The following is a 21,116-nucleotide window of genomic DNA, read 5'->3' as shown; positions in this document are numbered from 1 at the left end:
CCGCTAGCGGCTCAATGGCCAGAGTGAACAGGAGAGGAGACAAGGGGCACCCCTGCCTCGTTCCCCTATGGATCTGGAAAGGGTCTGATATGAGCCTATTCACTCTAATGCCGCGTAAACACGGTGGGATTTTCCGACAGAAAATGTTCGATGGGAGCTTTTTGTCGGAAATTTCGACCATGTGTACGCTCCATCAGACATTTTCCATTGGAATTTCCGACAAACAAAATTTGAGATCTGGATCTGGATCCGACAACAAAAATCTGTTCTCGTAAATTCCGATCGTGTGTACACAATTCCGACGCACAAAGTTCCACGCATGCTCTCAATCAATTACGAGATGGAAGCGCTCGGTCTGGTAAAACTAGCATTCGTAATGGAGATAGCACATTTGTCATGCTGCAAATTTTAAAATCCTTTAATGCAGCGCATTCTCTTCTTCTTTAGAATGCTAGAATAATTAAGTTGTTCTGCTGCTCATATTCACACAGAGTTCTGACAAACTGATTTCTTTATTATTTCTCGTGATCTCATGAATAATATTTTTTTTTCCGTCAGATCTCCATAATAATGTTTAGAATTTTTGGTTATAGTGTTTTGTTTTTTCTAGTGATCTCCATAATTTTTTCTTTCGTTTGGGTGTCAAGTTACCACAACACCATTATTATCTTGTATTTTTTAACCTCAAGGAGGTTGGTTTGTGTTGGTGTCCCTTGTTAATTTGACATTGTATTTTGGAAATGTACCTGCCTACTCACAAACAGTCCTTTTTGAAGTAAAACACATAGGCAAGTATGTGTGAAAAATAAATAGCCATTTCTTCTGGGTCATAAGAAAATAAAGAGGAAGGCAACGCTGGAGAAACTGGTGATATTTGCGAAGCCTTTGTACCCCAGGGCACACATCAATTATTTTACAGTCAAAATTGGTGGCCTGAGGAGTCCTTATAATAGTGAGCACAATCTGGTCCAGGACTACAAGAGATCAGGAACAGCAGCAGATGACATATCTGTCCCCAGGCTGTGGTCTTACCACAGCCTGCGTCTTTTGTCAGACCAGACTGAACCCAGTCCATCACTCTCTTGTCTTCTTTCCAGGCTTGCTTCCAGGCTGTGGCTCTGGTGTTGTAGTTGTGGCAGGAGGTGGAGGTGGAGGAGGAGGAGGAGGACCATGGTTCAACTCACAAACATGGCTTTGGCTTGTGAGTTCGCCCCTCAACCCCTTATTTAGGGCTTGTAACATAACTTCCTCACATAAGAGGCGTTGTCCCTCCTCCATTTCCAGAATTTTGCAGGCTGCCATGCAGGCATAGTCCTCTAGAATATTGGGGGGGGGTTCTGAGGGCCGCAGTAGCCTTCCAAAATAGGCCAAGTGCTGCCTCCTCCAGGTTACTCCTCTTCCAGGGACTTTTTTGTGGAAGGCGCAGGGGAGGGACCTGGGTTTCGGGCAGGCTACTGGGCCCGGCCACCTCCTGGCCAGGGAAATTGTACAATCTGACATGTAGCCTGGTTCTTTTATGATAATAGGAGGGTGGATTAATACACGTTCTGAACGGTAACTGCGGGATCTTGGTGAGGAGCGGAGAGCAGCACACAGCACAAAAGTTCATAAGGGAGTTTGCCCTCGATGTTTGTTGAATTATATGATCAGTGTGTCTATTACCTGTAGGAGCACATGTTCTGACTAATGTATTTTGTTTGAACGTTACAGTAAAAAAAAAAAAAAGGAGCTAAATGTATACTTGAAATAAGCCATAGAGATGAGTGATCTTTATTGTTTTTCAAATGCTATATTGTTTGATACACTCCAGATTGTACCCATTGTTTTGTTACATTTCTTGACATGTATGTACATTTGGCAAATAAAAACCTTTTTTTTTTTTTTTTTTAAAAGATGTACTTTATTCCCTTTGGATAACTTGTATATAAATAGTATATGGTACATATCTCCCCAGGTGTCACTGGGGTGTACCAAGGAGTCTACTGTGCCGCTTCCCATAATGTGTATAAGATCCTGCAAGAACTATCAGAAAAATGTGGACTTTATAGGCACTATTATAGAAAAATTGTACCGTATACACTCGAGTATAGGTCAATCCGAATATAAGCCGAGGCCCTTAATTTACCACAAAAAAATTGGAAAAACTTATTGACCCAAGTATAAGCCGAGGGTGAGAAATGCAGCAGCTACTGTAAGTGGAAAAAGAGGGTCAACAATGCCCATCTTCAGCTGCATGCCTCCCTGTGTACTGTGCATGTGTCCCTGTGTCCTGTGCAACCTACCTGTGTCCTATGCAAGTGTCACCTACCTGTGTCCTGTGCATGTGTCACCTACCTGTGTCCTGTGCATGTGTCACCTACCTGTGTCCTGTGCATGTGTCCCTGTAGCGATCTGCATTGTGTGCCGCTCAGCATCCACCGATCAGAGTGTGATAATAACATTCGGTGGCCATTCCACTGTTCAAAAGCTGTGCCTTCTCCTCGTCTGTGATAAGCGGAACACTCAATTTCCCAGCAGTCAGCGTTTAGCCTATCACCGACATCAGCTCATCCTCATACCACAGACGAGGATGAGAGGATGTCCATGATAGGCTGAACGCTGAATGCTGGAAAATGGAGTGTTCTGCCTATTATAGATGAGGAGGAGGCACGGCTTTTGAACAGTGGAATGGCCGCCGTCTGTCTGCATGACATGCTGATCATGTAGGCAGACGGCGATGACTCGAGTATGAGCCGAGGGGGGCACTTTCAGCCTAAAAAAAAGGGCAGAAAATCTCAGCTTATACTCAAGTATATACGGTAAGTTATATCTTAAAAACATTCATTATATATAATACAGTGAAAATGAATTACACCAAACCATCAGGCTGAATGATGAGTAAGTGTCCATCACTCAAGTCCCAATACAATGGCGAAATTAAGAGGACAATGATGCCTCAACTGTAGTAGGGCCCAGGAAAAGATATTGGGCAGGATAGCCTGATGGTGGTTTCTTCAGGAGCTTGAAAGTATTATTTCTGAGTAGATAAGAAAGATATATACAGTGAAAAAAACATATGTTATATTGCATTTATATCATGAATGATAGTACAAAAAACTTGTGGCAAAAATTTTGTTCGAACTTTTTTAAAAAAAAGGAGCTAAATGTACAATTGAAATAAGCCATAGAGATGAGTGATCTTTATTGTTTTTCAAATGCTATATTGTTTGATACACTCCACATTGTACCCTGTTTTGTTACATTTCTTGACATGTATGTACATTTGGCAAATAAAAACCTTTTTTTTAAAAAAAGGATGTACTTTATTCCCTTTGGATAACTAGTATATGGTACATATCTCCCCAGGTGTCACTGGGGTGTACCAAGGAGTCTACTGTGCCGCGTCCCATAATGTGTATAAGAACCCACAAGAACTATCAGAAAAATGTGGACTTTGTAGGCACTATTTTAGAAAAATTAACAAATGTTATTAAGTTATATCTTAAAAACATTCATTATATATAATATAGTAAAAATGAATTACACCAGACCATCAGGCTGAATGATGAGCAAGTGTCTATCACTCAAGTTCCAATACAACGGCCAAATTAAGAGGACAATGGTGCCTCAACTGTAGTAGGGCCCAGGAAAAGGTGTTGGGCAGGATAGTCTGATGATATCTTCCTTTACATGTTTCAGGAATAGTCACTTCTTTAGGAGCTTGAAAGTATTATTTCTGAGTAGATAAGAAAGAAAGATATACAGTGAAAAAACCTACGTTATATTGCGTTTATATCATGAATGATAGTACAAAAAACTTATGGAAAAATGTGACTTTCAAATGTCTCACCATGCCTCTTAGAAAATACCTTGGGGTTTTGTTTTGCAAAATGGGGTCAATTAGTGAGGGGGTTTCTCCTGTCCTGACACTTCAGGGCCTCAAGAAATTTGATAGGTAGTCCGGAAATTTGATGCCTGATTTATCCCTCTTGAAAACCTTAAGTTGATCCTTGGATTTTGTGATCCTTGGATTTTGTGCCCTCTATGTTGTCAAGTATTTTTTTTTTTCTAACTATAAAAGAGAAGTGTGAAGATAGATTATTTTCTCAATGGGTTAGCTGAATAACCTCTGGATGAACCCATCACCACAGAAGATTAAAAGACCCTGAGAAGTTGCTGCATAAGAAAACTTGTGTACAATCAGAGCACTTTTTCCATTCAAATGAACAATTGGTCATATTTATAAATAAACAGACAGCATTAAAAAGAGGATCAACTCCAGAGATAATTCTCCCGCTCTACAAGACTCTGGTCCGGCCGCACCTGGAGTATGCCGTCCAGTTCTGGGCACCAGTCCTCAGGAAGGATATACTGGAAATGGAGAGAGTACAAAGAAGGGCAGCTAAGCTAATAAAGGTAATGGAGGATATTAGTTATGAGTAAATGTTGTGAGCACTGAACTTATTCTCTCTGGAGATGAGACACTTGAGAGGGGATATGATTTCAATTTATAAATACCGTACTGGTGACCCCACAATAGGGATAAAACTTTTTCGCATAAGGGAGTTTAACAAGACTCATGGCCACTCATTAAAATTAGAAGAAAAGAGGTTTAACCTTAGCCTACATAGAAGGTTCTTTACTGTAATGTCCCGTACACACGATCGGACATTGATCGGACATTCCGACAACAAAATCCTAGGATTGCTGTGTTCTACACAACTTTTTATGGAAACATTCTGCCAACTATGCTGACTCAGTTGGGCCTGAAGCCGGAATCCAAAATGAACCAACCCTGACGGCGCTTGAAAGTGGCTGTCCTGGCTTGCCCTCCCTGAGTGCCCGTGATGCCCGGCTAAGATACCTTGAGTTCTTTGCGGTAGGGGGGCTATCAATATGCCAGACAATGTGTGAAACCTTGATCAAATAAAAAAAAAAATAAGCAAATCTTTGGGGACATTTACTGCTTGTGTTTGTTTTAGCTGACCCTGACAGAAATGTGGTGAGTCCTGAAAATGGCGTGATTGTGTAACCTTACAAAGCACTGTTGGATGTTATTTACTAAAGGCAAAGACACTTTGCACTACAAGTGCACTTGAAACTGCACTTGTAGTGCAAAGTGGATTTGCCCTTAGGAAATAACCCCCATTGTCACAGAAAGCAGCAATTAGAGCACCTCAAAAGTGTTGTAGCGTTGAGACAATTATCCACACATTCTTGATTAACCATCTTTTTAATACCTGCTGAATCACATGTGCATTTTGACAAGGTTTTTAAAACAAACCAACATGTTTGTTGTATAACAATTTTTGGGGTGGCATTATAAAAAATAGAAATGTCCATTTAAGATAAAACAGGCCTGTGTAAAACCAACAAGAAAGACACAAATCTTGAACTTACAAAGTTCACATTTGGTAGAACTTGAAGGCAATATCAGACATGAGTATTTAGAAACTGTGTTTGATATTGCGTTCAGATGGGGTGAAGTCACCCCCGGAAAAGCCAAATTTTGAAGATGCACACCAATTTACGAATGTCAACATGTGCTAGCTGCCATCACGGGGGATCAAGGGACGTGTTTTGGTGGAGCAACCCCTTCTTCTCGGCTACTTTATTATTGAGGAAGGGGTTGCACCCCCAAAAGGCGTCCATTGATCTCCAGTGATGGCAGATAGCACATGTTGACACACTGTGTGCATCTTCAAAATTAGGCTTTTCTACAATGCGCCAAAAAATTTTAAAATTGTACCACACCATAAAAGAAAGAGCTTTGGAGGGGTTTTAAACTCTCCCGAAAACATCAGTGATGTTCTTATTTTTTTTAATAACATCATTGATGTTTTTCTTGATGTTTCGCAATGCAACATTACACCCCATGATCTCCCCAATCAGGATCTGCGCACTTTCCGAGATGAAATGCCCTGGATCCACAACATCACGATCACCTAAAAAGATAGAAATAAAAAAAAAACATGTATTATAAATATGCCGGCATCCATCTCTTACCTAAGCCTGTGGTCGCAGACACTCACCTGTTGTGGTGACTAGTTCCACCACGTCTTCTTCCTCCTCCTGCTCTTCTTGTCTTTGGGGTATTTCCCCTTCTTCCCGAGGTGGGGGGTCTCTGCTCTCCTCGGATGAGGGGTGTCCTCCGAGTCTTTTCTCTCCTATGTAAAAAAAAAAATGGTATACTTAGCACACAGATATTTGATGGCAGAACTATAAATATGAAACATTGCTTGGAAGTGGGGTACAATTGTCTATTTTGGTAGAGTTCCAAGATGTAGCATTTTCAGTGTCCTTTGTCAAGCTTTAATACTTTACCTGTTTGGTACAAGCTTCACAGATGGAGACACCCCTATAGTATACACTGGAGCACCTGTGTGGGGCCCCCTAATAAAAAGGTTGTTCTTGTGTCCCACACTAGTGCTCCAGCGTCCAGATGTGAAAACTGCTGCTGAGTGTCCTCTCCTTACACAGAATCTAGTTTGCATTTCATTCTAGTAACAAACCCATCTACACAACCAAATTATTTTCAGACAAGTAGGCCCTCAAAAATGTGGGCAAATGCATATGGCCAAAACAATGGTGTTTTATAGGCCGAAAGAAAAATGTGCCCATGAACATGAAAGTTGCCATTTTAAACTGTACAACAGTTAAGAAAAGCACATGGAGCAGCACGAACGTAATAAACACAAAAAGAATAGGAACACAGCACAACTACTTACTTTTTTGCAGCACCCTCCGGATCTTTCTGTACTGCTCCTGTTCTCGTAATTTCAGGTCTGACCACTGCTTCCTGAGCTGGTCTTTCGATCGTCGTACCCCGAAATTCTGGTGCAGACTCTTGACCACTTTCGCCATGATCTTGGCCTTTCTTACATTGGGGTTGGGGTAAGGCCCATACTTCCCATCATAGTCGCCCTCTTCAGGATGTCCACCATCTCCAACATCTGCCCAAAGAACATATTTGAGGCCTTAAATCTTCTCCTTCTGGATCCAGACGTTTCCGGCTCCGGGCTTTCCTCCCCCTCCTCCTCGTTGCTATAATTAGCACGCACCTGCTGTGTCTCCGCCATGTGCTCTTCCCCCACTGTGCCGAACGAAAAGGGGCTGGGAATAGACTAGAAAGAACGTCAGGGGCGGGCAATGTTACATGCATGCGCAGTGTGTATAAACCGTAACACGCATGCGTAGTACGTACGATCTGTGAGCGGAGGAAGGAGTATCGGAGGCGCCGATCGGGATAACGAAGGTAAGAGCCAAACTTGGGCCTATACTGCTTCTAGATTAAGGCCTATATTGTAACAAGATTAGGAGAGTTTTGCCTGACATTAGGGTTTGTCTTGTGTTGTGTCTTGCAGTGAAAATGGATATCTTGAAAGATAATGACTTTATGGCAATCTTCATTGATATGTTCAGGGAGCTGCGCTGTCTATGGGAGATAAACTACCCGGAATATAAGAACCAAACAAAGAGGAAGGCAGCACTGGATCAATTGCTGGAATTTGTGAAGATGGTGATCCCCAGGCAGACATGACCTATTTGAAGATCCTAATTGGTGGCTTGAGGAGCACTTATCTAAGGGAGTACAAGAAGATCCAGGATTCCCAGAGATCCGGAGCTGCAGATGACATCTATATCCCCAGGCTGTGGTACTATGACAGGCTGCATTTTCTGGCAGGTCAGACTGAAACCAGGTCATAACTCTCCAGTCTTCCTTCCCCCCCAGCTGAGGCTTCTGACACCCAACCTGGGCCTTCCAGGCAGCAACATGTGGAGGAGCCCAGATTGAGCCAGGTATAGCATTTCTCTAAATATTTCTGCTTGTCCAATCAATGATGTTAACTAGATGTTAGTTTGGAGTACTAATTTATGATTGTGATTGATGAAGCAAAAACTAAAACCATGTCCCTTTTTCATACACAGGGAATTCTCAGCCAAGAGGTGGCCGGGCCAAGCAGGCTGCCTGATATCCAGGTCCCTCCCCTACACCCGCAAAGACAAAGTGGCAGGAAGAGGAGTACCCTGGAGGAGGCTGCCATAGGCCTCTTTTGGAAGGCTACAGAGGCCCTGAGAACCCCCCACACTGTGGAGGAGGACTTTGCTTGCATAACTGCCTGCAAAATGCTGCAGATGGAGGAGTGCCAATGACTACTGTGTGAGTCCTTAATTTTGGAAGCTCTCAATAAGGGGTTGAGGGGTCAAATAACATCTGCTACCCACATTTGTGACCTCACACATGGTCCTCCTCCTCCAGGTCCTACTACCCCTCCTCCTCCAGGTCCTAATACTCCTCCTCCTCCTCCTCTTCCTCCTCCAGGTCCTACTCCTCCTCCTGCCACATCTCCAACAGCAGAGCCACAGCCAGGAAGGAAGCGTGGAAAGAAGACCAGAAAATGATGACCCTGGGTCCAGTCTGGTCTGACAAAAGATGCAGTCTCTTGTATGACCACAGCCTGGGGACACAGATGTCATCTGCTGCTTTCCGGATCTCTGGGACTTCTGGACCAGACTGCACTCCCTTAGATATGGACTCCTCAGGCCACCAATTTTGATGTTAAATAATTGATGTCTGCCCTGGGGGTCCAAGGCTTTGCCCACTTCTGCAGTTTCTCCAGCGTTGTCTCCCTCTTTGTTTGGTTCTGAGCCCTTAATAAAGGATTTTTTGTTTCAATTATACTAGCCTATGTGTGTTTTCCTTAAAAAAGGACAGTTTGTTTGTGAGGATTCAGGTACATTTCAAAATACAATGTGAAATTAACAAGGGACAACAACACCAAACAATCTCCTTGAGATTAAAAGAAAACCCAAAAATAACCCAAAACCCAACCCAAAAATAATTTTGTCATATGTGACAAATCAAAATATATTGAGGGAATCCCAATAAATAGTAAAGAAATAAGTTTGTGAGAAGTGTGTGTGAATATGAGCAGCAAAACTACTTAATTCTTCTCACATTATAAAGAAGAAAAGAGTGCGCTTTATTAAACTATTTTTGACATTGCAGCGTGACAAAAGTGCTCTATCCATTCCGAATGCTAAGTTTACCAGACCGAGCTGTTCCGTCTCGGAATTTCTTCTGAGCATGCGTGGCACTTTGTGCGTCAGAACTGGCCACACACGGTCAGAATTGACGCGATTGGATTTTGTTGTCGGAAAATTTTATAGCCTGCTCTCAAACATTGTGTGTCGGCAAAACCGATGGAAAATGTCCGATGGAGCCCACACACGGTCGGAATGTCCGACAACATGCTCCGATCGGACATTTTCCATCGCCCCGTACACACGGTCGGACATTGATCGGACATTCCGACAACAAAATCCTAGGATTTTTTCCGACAGATGTTGGCTCAAACTTGTCTTGCATACACACGGTCACACAAAGTGGTCAGAAAATCCGATCATTCTGAACGCGGTGACGTAAAACACATACGTTGGGACTATAAACGGGGCAGTAGCCAAAAGCTTTCAACTCTTTATTTATTCTGAGCATGCGTGGCTCTTTGTCCGTCGGATTTGTGTACACACGATCAGAAATTCCGACAACGGATTTTGTTGTCGGAAAATTTTATATCCTGCTCTCAAACTTTGTGTGTCGGAAAATCCCATGGAAAATGTGTGATGGAGCCTACACACGGTCAGAATTTCCCACAACAAGGTCCTATCACACATTTTCCATCGGAAAATCCGACCGTGTGTATGGGGCATAAGAGTGGCAAGGATGTGGAATTCCCTTCCACAGGTGGTGGTCTCAGCAGGGGAAATTGATAATTTCAAAAAACTATTAGATAAGCATTGGAACGACCGCAACATACAGGGATATACAATGTAATACTGACACATAATCACACATAGGTTGGACTTGATGGACTTGTGTCTTTTTTCAACCTCACCTACTATGTAACTATCTGAATGAGAAGAAAACTCATTTAAACTGAAATTGTCAATGGGCGCATGCGTGGCATGGAGCGGAGCAGCTGACTCTTATCAGTGCTCCGGATCCGCACAGGGATTCGGACGTGGTTCCTGTCATAGACCCTGCTACACATTAACCCCCTTGGGACACCCTCGTGTATGCCTATATAAAATAATTAAAAAACGCAGTGGAGGAGCACAGAGATCGCTCACCCACTATCTCCTCAGGACCTGGGAACAGTGCAGCATGGCATCGGCTCACAGCCCTTCCCCACTGCTGTTCCTTCTCTGCCATCGGAGCCTCTGCAGGTGGATCAGTGCTCCTCCAAAGACAGTGCTCCTCTCCCCTGACTAAAGCTGACCGTGACCAAAGCCTGGAATCGCTATTCACCAAATTACTAACTAAATTCCAGAGTAAGTTTTAAAAGTCCACATCCACATTATCTCAGGAAATTTTCTCTCTCTGGGTTCTCACACAGATCTGCTCAATGAACTCTCTATTTCTTATATAGACCTCACCAGAGAACATGAGACACTTTACAGCAACTTTTCTTCAATGGCTCTGCTGCACAGGATCACGTACCTAGTGTGTGACCCTGCACTTTGGGTTCAGGGGTGTGCGCACGCAGCCACCGGCCCTTTCCCACTCCTACTGAGACACAGCGGGAGCTGATTGGTGGGTATGGCGGACTTGATGTCCACCGGCACCCGCTGATGCTTCGGTACACAGGCAGAATGGCAATCTATGTAAACAAGGCAGATTGTCATTCTGTCAGTACAGAAGGCATGGATCACGTGTCTCTGCTAAGCAGAGGCACCGATCCATGTCTTCTCCTAGTATAACCACCTCCCCCACAGTAGTAAAGCACTGGTCAGGCACACATTTAACCCTTTAATCGCCCCTGATGTTAGCCCATTCCTGGCCAGTGTCATTAGTACAGTGACAGTGCATATTTTTAGCACTGATCACTGTATTAGTGTCACTGGTCCCAAAAAAGTGTCAGCTAGTGTTCCAACTGTCCACTGCAATGTCGCAGTCCCGCTATAAGTCGTTGATTACTAGTAAGTCTGAGCATGCAGGTTGGCTGGTCAGATGGGGGGCCTATTGGAATTTGAAAGCCCCTTTTATTAATAAGGGGTCTCCCATATACCAGCCCCCCCCTTTGTGAATAAGTATTGGGTACAGAGTACCCCTACTCATTCACACAAAAAAGCCACCCAAGTGTTTAGCAAATAATGACACCTTGGTAATTTCCCCAAATATATATGACTCTTGGTGGGTGTTCATTTCCAGTATAGCTGGTGACTCAGGAAGACTTTACTGTGAAAGCCCATTGCCAATTAGTGCTAGAGATAAGCAAATTGTTCTGTGAATTGCAATGGACCAGTCAAATCCAGATTAACACCACTTTGCATTGATCTCTATTTGTGCCAGACAAGTGTAAAGTAAATCTTTTACATCTTTGGGAGGCTCACAATATTGTATGACAGTGTGAGACAATACAGAAATCTCCTTTTAGGCTTCATGGAGCTCATAAAAAGGTCACTTATACAGGTTTTCAGTGTTTTTTTGGTTTATTTTTGCAATCACATAGGTGTTTACAGGCACATTTGAAGAGGACCATTTACAGGTAGAAAAAAAGCACCAAAAAGAACATTTTGAGAGGAGCTTTCGAGCAGAAAAAACACCAGTGTGTGAATAAATGTGTATGAAGGTGGATAAACTTGTACATATGAGTGTAAATATATTCCACTGATCAGAATAAATGAATATTCTGGTCAGTAGAATGAATTTACTCTGAAAAGCCATATATATGCCCATAAACAGGCTCACATATTGTAACATTAGAGGCGTTTCTTCTACCAAATTTTGCCGGAAAAAAATGCTGCTTATTTCATAACCCCGTTTCCCCTGAGGCCTTACTGTTTTACTTCATATTCTCATTGCTGAGTAACTAACAGTGAAAATCAGTGATTTACATTCGGGTGGATCTCACTAACGATCACATAGACAGCAATAAACCCCGATTGGCTGATTTCTTTCCATTCCTTTAATCTTCTCTAGCTGAGTACAATGATCTGTGCAAAAGCAGCCAGAAAAAGAATGGAGCTGATGTCAGTGTGAGCAGAAAAGGAATGAAAACTGCAGAGAGATAATGAAAAACCATCACATGTCCCCGGCCTTATCCTGATCTTAGTGAAGTAATTATTGCTCCTTCTCATTGTTTTACAGTTAACGTTATTGTATCAGACATCATCGGGGAGACGTGGATTCCTCATATGAAGAAGACAACTCTATCCTGTCAGATAACCGGATTCAGGCCAAAGGATATTCACATAACTTTACACCTGAAAAGACGTAATGAAATGAAAAAACATCTCATCCACTCATGGCCATCAATGGGCCGTCCATCGGATGGGGACAATACAACGTTACCAGTGGAGATGGAAGTGGAGATGACAGAAACAGAAGATGGAAGCTACAAATGTGATTGCAGAATGTCTCTAACTCCAAACATAGATACAGATGACGGCGCCATACTTATTCTGGAAGTCACTCACGCTGCAATGAGATGGCCCAGGTATAGATATCGAGCTCTGAATGTGATCAAAGGTGAGATCTGATTATCTGTACCTGAAGAAATGTAAGAAATTCTAGATGTATGTAGCGGTACCCCCGTGGGGGCTGCTGATTTGTTCTATTTCCCACTGGCTATCCCGACTCCTCGCGGCTACCCTTACCTCTGACACCTCGGGTTCTATGCTATCAGTAAATGTCACACATACACAAATTGTGATTGAATAACATAAGCAGTTTACTGAAAGAACTGAATTAAATAGAGAGAATACCTCCCAAGTTCTTACATCCAAGGCAAAACAGTTGCAATTAACTTATAACCAAATATTCAATCTAAACACTAAATAAATAGTGCATGCGGATGTGTCCCCAAGTGGGACTAATGCTCAGGGTGGTAAGACCTTTACTCTGGGCACCTTCCCACTTCCAGTGCGACCACGCAAACACACCAGACTTGCAGCACACTATGTAGTACTAGGAAAACAATATGATACAGTATAAATCCTTAAGAGCTCCCCCTGTAGTACAATGCAGTTCTTAGAGTATGTAACAGAACTAGAAGGCCATATAATGAATGATATAGTCTCTTGTCTTCTTTCTTCAGCTAGCCGTATTATACTGCAGTATTTGTGTTCCAGTGAATGAGCAGATGGCAAAGTAATAAGTAGTAGATAACAGTAAACTCAATTATGCAACACGCTTGTATTATTCTTCTTGTGAGAATACAACTGCACCGTCAGTCAATGCCTAATGGAGTGCAGGCTTTGAGGCCTGGTTAAACTCAGTCTATTTGAATATTTGAATGAAGCCGGTCCGTAGCACAGCAGGCCTCAGCAACACTATGAGCTAAACTGTACTGTGTTAAGCGTTATTTAAATCTTGGGCAACAGCCCTCTCACCACACCAAGTCCAGACTGTTACTCTGCTCCGTTTCTGTGATCTCAGTCCCGCTTCAGGTGGGCTCCGGCACACCGCACCGCTACGTCAGATTAATGATGGCTGTCCTTAGACCTCTTCAGGCTTCCTGGATCCTCCGACCCAATCACTCGCGGCTCCCGCACACTGTGTCCAAAACTTCTCCGGTGGCATCAACTCCGTTCCGCGCCAAGCAGGCCACGCTCTTCTGAACACTCCCACACAGACCCCTGCAGGCAGGTCTCACATCCCGGAAAGAAGAGGCCTCCCACGTGCCATGCATGTCCTTTATATAACCCTACCCACTAGGCAATTCTGTAACTTGGCCTTGTGGGTAGGCAAGTGGGGCACTCTGGGTAAGCGAGTCCTTTTCAGATCAACCTTGAAGTCACTTCCTGTTTATGTTTCGTTCCATTCTCTTACGTGGGGAACAACATTCTTACTTCACAGAGATGAGCTGACCACTAGAGGGAGCCATTTACTTAAGAAACAATGCAGTGCTTGTTTAAATGACTTGTGAAACTTCCTGCATTGCATCCTAAACTTAACAAAGCATGGCTACACACTCCCCTACCTTGATTCTTTGGTCCCCAAAAGATAAAACTCAATTTATCTGGTGGTAATCCTAATATCACTTCAAGCTAGACAAATAGCTACACACTTCTGAACTCCCTCTAATTAACTTGTACATATCATCAGTGAGTTAATAATCAATTTTTGAAAAGGCCAGGGCGATTGCCATGTCCCACGCATCGGTGTCAGAGGTTAGAGTCGAGCTGCCCCCTACCAAATTAACAGTAGAGGGCATAACTTCAGGAGCTGATCTATGAACAGTGTGAACCTGCTCTTCAGAACTCTCTCCCAGCATATCATATGTGAGTCTCTGTGGCGGATGCACATTCTGTCTCAACCTCATGGTTAAAGGACTTTCATCATTCTGAGTTGAGTCTTTAACCTCGTCTCGGTCTTCTATTTGGACATTCATATCAACGAAAGGATCCTGAGTTGAGGTTACAGAGGCCTGTCTTGATTCTTCAGGTTCTGGTACTGACAATACTTTACTGGAAAAATCCATCAAGTCTCCAGTTTGATCTTCAGGGACAATTGTTTCAACTTCAGCATCTATAACCTTTTTAGTTGACAATGTCTCCTAAAATTCCTGCTCAAGGGACCTCCTGACTAGGGATGAGCCAAACACCCCCTGTTCAGTTCGCACCAGAACATACAAACAGGCAAAAAATTTGTTCGAACACGCTAACACCGTTAAAGTCTATGGCACACAAGCATGAATAATCAAAAATGCTAATTTTAAAGGCTTATATGCAAGTTATTGTCATAAAAAAGTGTTTGACCTGCCCCAGGGGACATGGATCAATGCAAAAAAAAGTTTTAAAAATGGCCGTTTTTTCAGGAGCAGTGATTTTAATAATGCTTAAAGTGAAACAATAAAAGTGTAATATTCCTTTAAATTTCGTACCTGGGGGGTGTCTATAGTATGCCTGTAAAGGGGCACATGTTTCCCATGTTTAGAACAGTCTGACAGCAAAATTACATTTCAAAGGAAAAAAAGTCATTTAAAACTACTCGCGGCTATTAATGAATTGCCGGTCCGACAATACACATAAAAGTTCATTGATAAAAACGGCATGGGAATTCCCCATAGGGGAACCCCGAACCAAAATTTTTTAAAAAATGGCGTGGGGTCCCCCTCAAAATCTACATTTTAAGGGGAACCCCACGCCAAAATTTTAAAAAAAAATGGCATGGGGTCCCCCCAAAAATCCATACCAGACCCTTATCCGAGCACGCAACCTGACAGGCTGCAGGAAAAGAGGGTGGATGAGAGAGCGCCCCTCCCTCATAAACCGTACCAGGCCACATGCCCTCAACATTGGAAGGGTGCTTTGGGGTAGCCCCCCAAAACACCTTGTCCCCATGTTGATGGGGACAAGGGCCTCATCCCCACAACCCATGCCCGGTGGTTGTAGGGGGCCGGGGGTGGGGGGGCTTATCGGAATCTGGAAGCCCCCTTTAACAAGGGGACACCCAGATCCCGGCCCTCCCCCCTGTGTGAAATGGTAAGGGTACCCCTACCATTTCACAAAAAAACTGTCAAAAATGTTAAAAATGACAAGAGACAGTTTTTGACAATTCCTTTATTTAAATGCTTTTTCTTTCTTCTATCTTCTATCTTCTTTCTTCTCTCTTCTATATTCCTTCGGTTTCTTCCTCCATCTTCTTCTACTGGTTCTTCTGGTTCTTCCTCCGGTGTTCTCGTCCGGCATCTTCCTCTGCGGCGTCTTCTTCCCTTCTTCTTCTCGGGCCGCTCCGCATCCACCATGATGGGAGGCTCCCACTGTGTGACTCTTCTCCTCTTCTGACGGTTCTTAAATAATGTGCGTCAGAGGGGGGCTGGGTCACCAGGTGGCCCCGCCCTCCGTTATTTAAGAACCGTCAGAGGAGGAGAAGAGTCACACAGCGGGAGCCTCCCATCATGATGGATGCGGAGCGGCCCGAGAAGAAGGGAAGAAGACGCTGCGGAGGAAGATGCTGGACGAGAACACCGGAGGAAGAACCAGAAGAACCAGAAGAAGAAGAAGATGGAGGAAGAAACCGAAGGAAGATAGAAGATAGAAGAAAGAAGATAGAAGAAAGAAGATAGAAGAAAGAAGATAGAAGAAAGAAGATAGAAGATAGAAGAAAGAAGATAGAAGAAAGAAGATAGAAGATAGAAGATAGAAGATAGAAGATAGAAGAAAGAAGAAACATTTAAAAAAGGATTTGTCAAAAACTGTTTTTTGTCATTTTTAACATTTTTTGAAATTTTTTTGTGAAATGGTAGGGGTACCCTTACCATTTCACACAGGGGGGGAGGGCCAGGATCTGGGGGTCCCCTTGTTAAAGGGGGGTTCCAGATTCCGATAAGCCCCCCTCCCGCAGACCCACAACCACCGGGCAAGGGTTGTGGGGATGAGGCCCTTGTCCCCATCAACATGGGGACAAGGTGTTTTGGGGGGGCTACCCCAAAGCACCCTGCCAATGTTGAGGGCATGTTGCCTAGTACGGTTCAGGAGGGGGGCCGCTCTCTCATCCCCCCTCTTTTCCTGTGGCCTGCCAGGTTGCATGCTCGGATAAGGGTCTGGTATGGATATTTGGGGGGACCCCATGCCATTTTTTAAAAAAAATTTTGGCGTGGGGTTCCCCTCAAAATCCATACCAGACCTGAAGGGGACCCCACGCCATTTTTTTTGGCCGGGGTTCCCCTTAATATCCATACCAGACCTGGAGGGCCTGGTATGGAATTTAGGGGGACCCGCACATCATTTTTTTTTTTTTAATTTTGGTTTGGGGTTCCCCTGTGGGGAAATCCCATGCCATTTTTATCAATGAACTTTTATGTGTATTGTCAGACCAACAATTCATTAATAGCTGCGAGTAGCTTTAAATGACTTTTTTTCCTTTGAAATGTCATTTTGCTTTCAGACTGTTCTGAACACGGGAAACATGCGCCCCTTTACAGACATACTATAGACACCCCCCAGGTACGAAATTTAAAGGAATATTACACTTTTATTGTTTCACTTTAAGAATTATCAAAATCACTGCTCCCAAAAAAACAGCCATATTTAAAACTTCTTTTTGCATTGATACATGTCCCCTGGGGTAGGACTCGGGTCCCCAAAAACTTTTTATGACAATAACTTGCATATAAGCCTTTAAAATGAGCACTTTCGATTATTCATGTTCATATCCCATAGACTTTAATGGTGTTCATGTGTTCGAACAAATTTTTTGTCTGTTCGCAAGTTTTGCTGCGAACCGAACCGGGGGGTGTTCAGCTCATCCCTATAGGGAAGGCATAAGGACTCCTAGACTCTTGAATTACCCCTGACCTTTTTTAACTCAGCAAGCTGTTCTCTTAAATCTTCTAGGTCACTGATGGGTACCCTCCGAGCTCCTCAGAAAGGCTTGTCCTCCTGAAGACGAATTCTGTGTTTAGCACTTCTTGCGCATCCCACATCAAAATCATCTTTAGCAAACAGCTTCTCCCATTTCTTCAGCTGAGTCTTTGCCCTTGCTTGCCAGGATGAGGGTAAATTTTCTGAACAGTACTGGAACTCCTTCTGTAGCTGCTGGCTATTCTCCGAACCCTTCGCTTCTTACGGGAGTACAGGGGTGGCAGCACTCACCTGCCCCACCAACATTCGAGCCCCCAATGTAATTGGCTGGTCAGTCACATTCTTCAACTGAATGGGCACTTTCCTTCCTGTTCTATGCAGGTCCCAGGTGAGGACTAGGGATGAGCCGAACACCCCCCTGTTCGGTTTGCACCAGAACATGCGAACAGGCAATAAATTTGTTTGAACACGCGAGCACCGTTAAAGTCTATGGGACACAAACATGAATAATCAAAAGTGCTAATTTTAAAGGCTTATATGCAAGTTATTATCATAAAAAGTGTTTGGGGACCTGGGTCCTGCCCCAGGGGACATGGATCATTGCAAAAAAAAGTTTCAAAAACGGCATTTCATAAAATGACATTTCAAAGGAAAAAAGTCATTTAAAACTACTCGCGGCTATTAATGAATTGCTGGTCCGACAATATACATAACCATAACAGTTCATTGATAAAAACTGCATGGGATTTCCCCACAGGGGCACCCTGAACCAAAATTTAAAAAAAAATGACGTGGGGGGGTCCCCCTAAATTCCATACCAGGCCCTTCAGGTCTGGTATGGATATTAAGGGGAACCCCGGACAAATAAAAAAAAAAAAAAATGGTGTGGGGTCCCCCCAAAAATCTATACCAGACCCTTATCTGAGCACGCAACCTGGCAGGCCGCAGGAAAAGAGGGTGGATGAGAGAGCGCCCCCCCTCCTGAACCGTACCAGGCCACATGCCCTCAACATTGGGAGGGTGCTTTGGGGTAGCCCACCAAAACACCTTGTTCCCATGTTGATGGGGACAAGGGCCTCATCCCCACAACCCTTGTCCGGTGGTTGTGGGGGTCTGCAGGAGGGGGGCATATCGGAATCTGGAAGCCCCCTTTAACAAGGGGACCCCCAGATCCCGGCCCTCCCCCCTGTGTGAAATGGTAAGGGGGTACAAAAGTACCCCTAATATTTCACAAAAAAACTGTCAAAAATGTTAAAAATAACAAGAGACAGTTTTTGACAATTCCTTTATTTAGATGCTTCTTCTTTCTTCTATCTTCTATCCGCAAATTGTTCGCTGTTCGGCGAACAGCCGATGTTCGAATCGAACATGAGTTCGACTCGAACTTGAAGCTCCTTCCTAGTGAGGACCAACTCAGGAACCATCTCCAGACCTATTGCTCGGGCTCGCTCATCTGTCTCCAGTACTACAAATGGCCCTGGTTGATCCCACATTAGTTTAACTGTGGCCTTCACATGAGCAACCTCTCCCGGCTGTAGGATCCTTTTTCTAGCCTCCAACTTCCACAGCCGCCCCACTTCTCCTTTCGGAGCTTTCTTTTCCCTTACCACCTGCTGGCAAGCTTGCCGTAATTGCAGGTGAATCTTGTGAGTGGTGCTTCATATTCCCATCGCACACTTTCCTGGATGAGCTCACAAAATATGGGTGCTGCAGCAACAACCAGCTGGATACTGGTTCAAGTCAAAATGAAAATATTTGCCAGCACACCATGGAACGGCGTAGATAGTGTCCAAACGTGTAGTTTATTGCATGGTAACAACACAAAGAGAGTGCAACGTTTCGGAGTCACGCAGAACCCCTTCGTCAGGCATGTGATAAATGTGAAAAAACAGTGAAAATTATATAAAGAAACATCAACCAATCAGGAGAAGAGAAAAGGAAAAAAACAAAAGACTCCTCTCACCCCCAGACTGGTGTGACGTCATAAATCCCGCCAAAAAGGCATTAACAAATGTTTAAAATTTTTTTTTCATGAATGGAGGAAAAGTAAATGACAAAGGAGGGTACAGAAAAAAGTAATGTGAAACTGTCATCATGGTACCTCCTCGACGATGCTGCAAACCGTTGTGGGGATGGAACAGCTGTTAGGGAACATCAGGCTGCAGTGCACGATCCCGTAATGGATCGGCGCCGGTCCCGGGATCGGATGCTGTGGACCGAGACTCAGTGTCTCCTGCTACTGCTGCATGACGCAAGCGCATCCTATGTTTAACACTGAGTCTCGTCCCACAGCATCCGATCCTGGCATTGGCGCCGATCCGTTACGGGATCGTGCACTGCAGCCTGATGTTCCCTAACAGCTGTTCCATCCCCACAACGGTTTGCAGCATCGTCGAGGAGGTACCATGATGACAGTTTCACATTACTTTTTTCTGTGCCCTCCTTTGTCATTTACTTTTCCTCCATTCATGAAAACATTTTTTTTAAACATTTGTTAGTGCCTTTTTGGCTGGATTTATGACGTCACACCAGTCTGGGGGTGGTAGGAGTCTTTTGTTTTTTTCCTTTTCTTTTCTCCTGATTGGTTGATGTTTCTTTATATAATTTTCACAGTTTTTTCACATTTATCACATGCCTGACGAAGGGGTCCTGCGTGGCTCCGAAACGTTGCACTCTCTTTGTGTTGTGATCATGCAATAAACTACACGTTTGGACGCTATCTACGCCGTTCCATGGTGTGCTGGCAAATATTTTCATCTTGTGAGTGGTGGACCCCTCCTTATCCAACACTGAGAACAGCAGTCTTCTCACTAGATCCGTGTTCGTCCCCACCAGTATGGAATTTCACCCAGCCCCTGGGGGCCTGGGGCACACGACAGCCAACGTGTCGAAAGTCTCTTCTTTCCTGACAGCTGCCGGCCCAAAGGAAATTTGAATGGGGATGTAACCATCGTAGGGACTTCTGGTGGTCCCTATTCCCCAAATCTCAAGCTCCTCCAACTTACGTATGGGAATATGACTTGTCATAAAAGTCCCGGTATAACAGCGTAACTTGGGCCCCTATTAGCTACAGTATTTACAGTTAGGGTAGTGCGTCCTCTGCACAGTGTTCAGCTAAAGCTACCTGTAGAAGATTGGTGGTGTTTTTCTGATCCTATCACTACCGCAGGCAGCTACATTATTTTTTGGTGTAGTGTGACCTCTGCACAGTGTTCAGCTAAAGCTACAAGTTAGTGTCGTGCGACCTCTGCACAGTGTTCAGCTAAAGCTACAAGTTAGTGTAGTGCAACCTCTGCACAGTGCTCAGCTAAAGCTACAAGTTAGTGTAGTGCGACCTCTGCACAGTTTTCAGCTAAAGCTCCAAGTTAGTGTAGTGCGACCTCTGCACAGTGTTCAGCTAAAGCTACAAGTTAGTGTAGTGCGATCCCTGCACAGTGTTCAGCTAAAGCTACAAGTTAGTGTAGTGCGACCTCTGCACAGTGTTCATCTAAAGCTACAAGTTACTGTAGTGCGACCCCTGCACAGTGTTCAGCTAAAGCTACAAGTTAGTGTAGTGCGACCTCTGCACAGTGTTCAGCTAAAGCTACAAGTTAGTGTAGTGCGACCTCTGCACAGTGTTCAGCTAAAGCTACCTGTAGAAGGTTGGTGTTGTTTTCCTGATCCCATCACTACCGCAGGCAGCTACATTATTTAAACGTTAGTGTAGTGCGACCTCTGCACAGTGTTCAGTTAAAGCTACCTGTAGAAGGTTGGTGGTGTTTTCCTGATCCTATCACTACCGCAGGCAGCTACATTATTTACACGTTAGTGTAGTGCGACCTCTGCGC

The 21,116-nt window shown here is 44.0% G+C and overlaps 1 protein-coding gene across 3 annotated transcripts in view; it reads left to right on the top strand.

Moving 5' to 3' along the window:
• Positions 1 to 21,116, top strand: part of LOC141111846 (uncharacterized) — a 223,456-nt gene that overhangs the window by 184,706 nt on the left and 17,634 nt on the right. For 2 of the 3 annotated variants that reach the window (XM_073604007.1, XM_073604005.1), the window contains one exon: positions 12,131 to 12,511. The exons of the other annotated variant lie outside the window; for it this stretch is intronic. In XM_073604007.1, the coding sequence (XP_073460108.1) occupies positions 12,131 to 12,511 (381 nt within the window). The remainder of the gene's footprint in view (positions 1 to 12,130; positions 12,512 to 21,116) is intronic. 3 annotated transcript variants of the gene reach the window in all.

This window comes from Aquarana catesbeiana, linkage group LG11 (assembly GCF_042186555.1).
Source record: "Aquarana catesbeiana isolate 2022-GZ linkage group LG11, ASM4218655v1, whole genome shotgun sequence".
NCBI classification, from domain to species: Eukaryota; Metazoa; Chordata; class Amphibia; order Anura; family Ranidae; genus Aquarana; species Aquarana catesbeiana.
The sequence above is the reverse complement of the archived record's forward strand: the minus strand, read 5'-3'. Positions and strand labels throughout refer to the sequence as shown.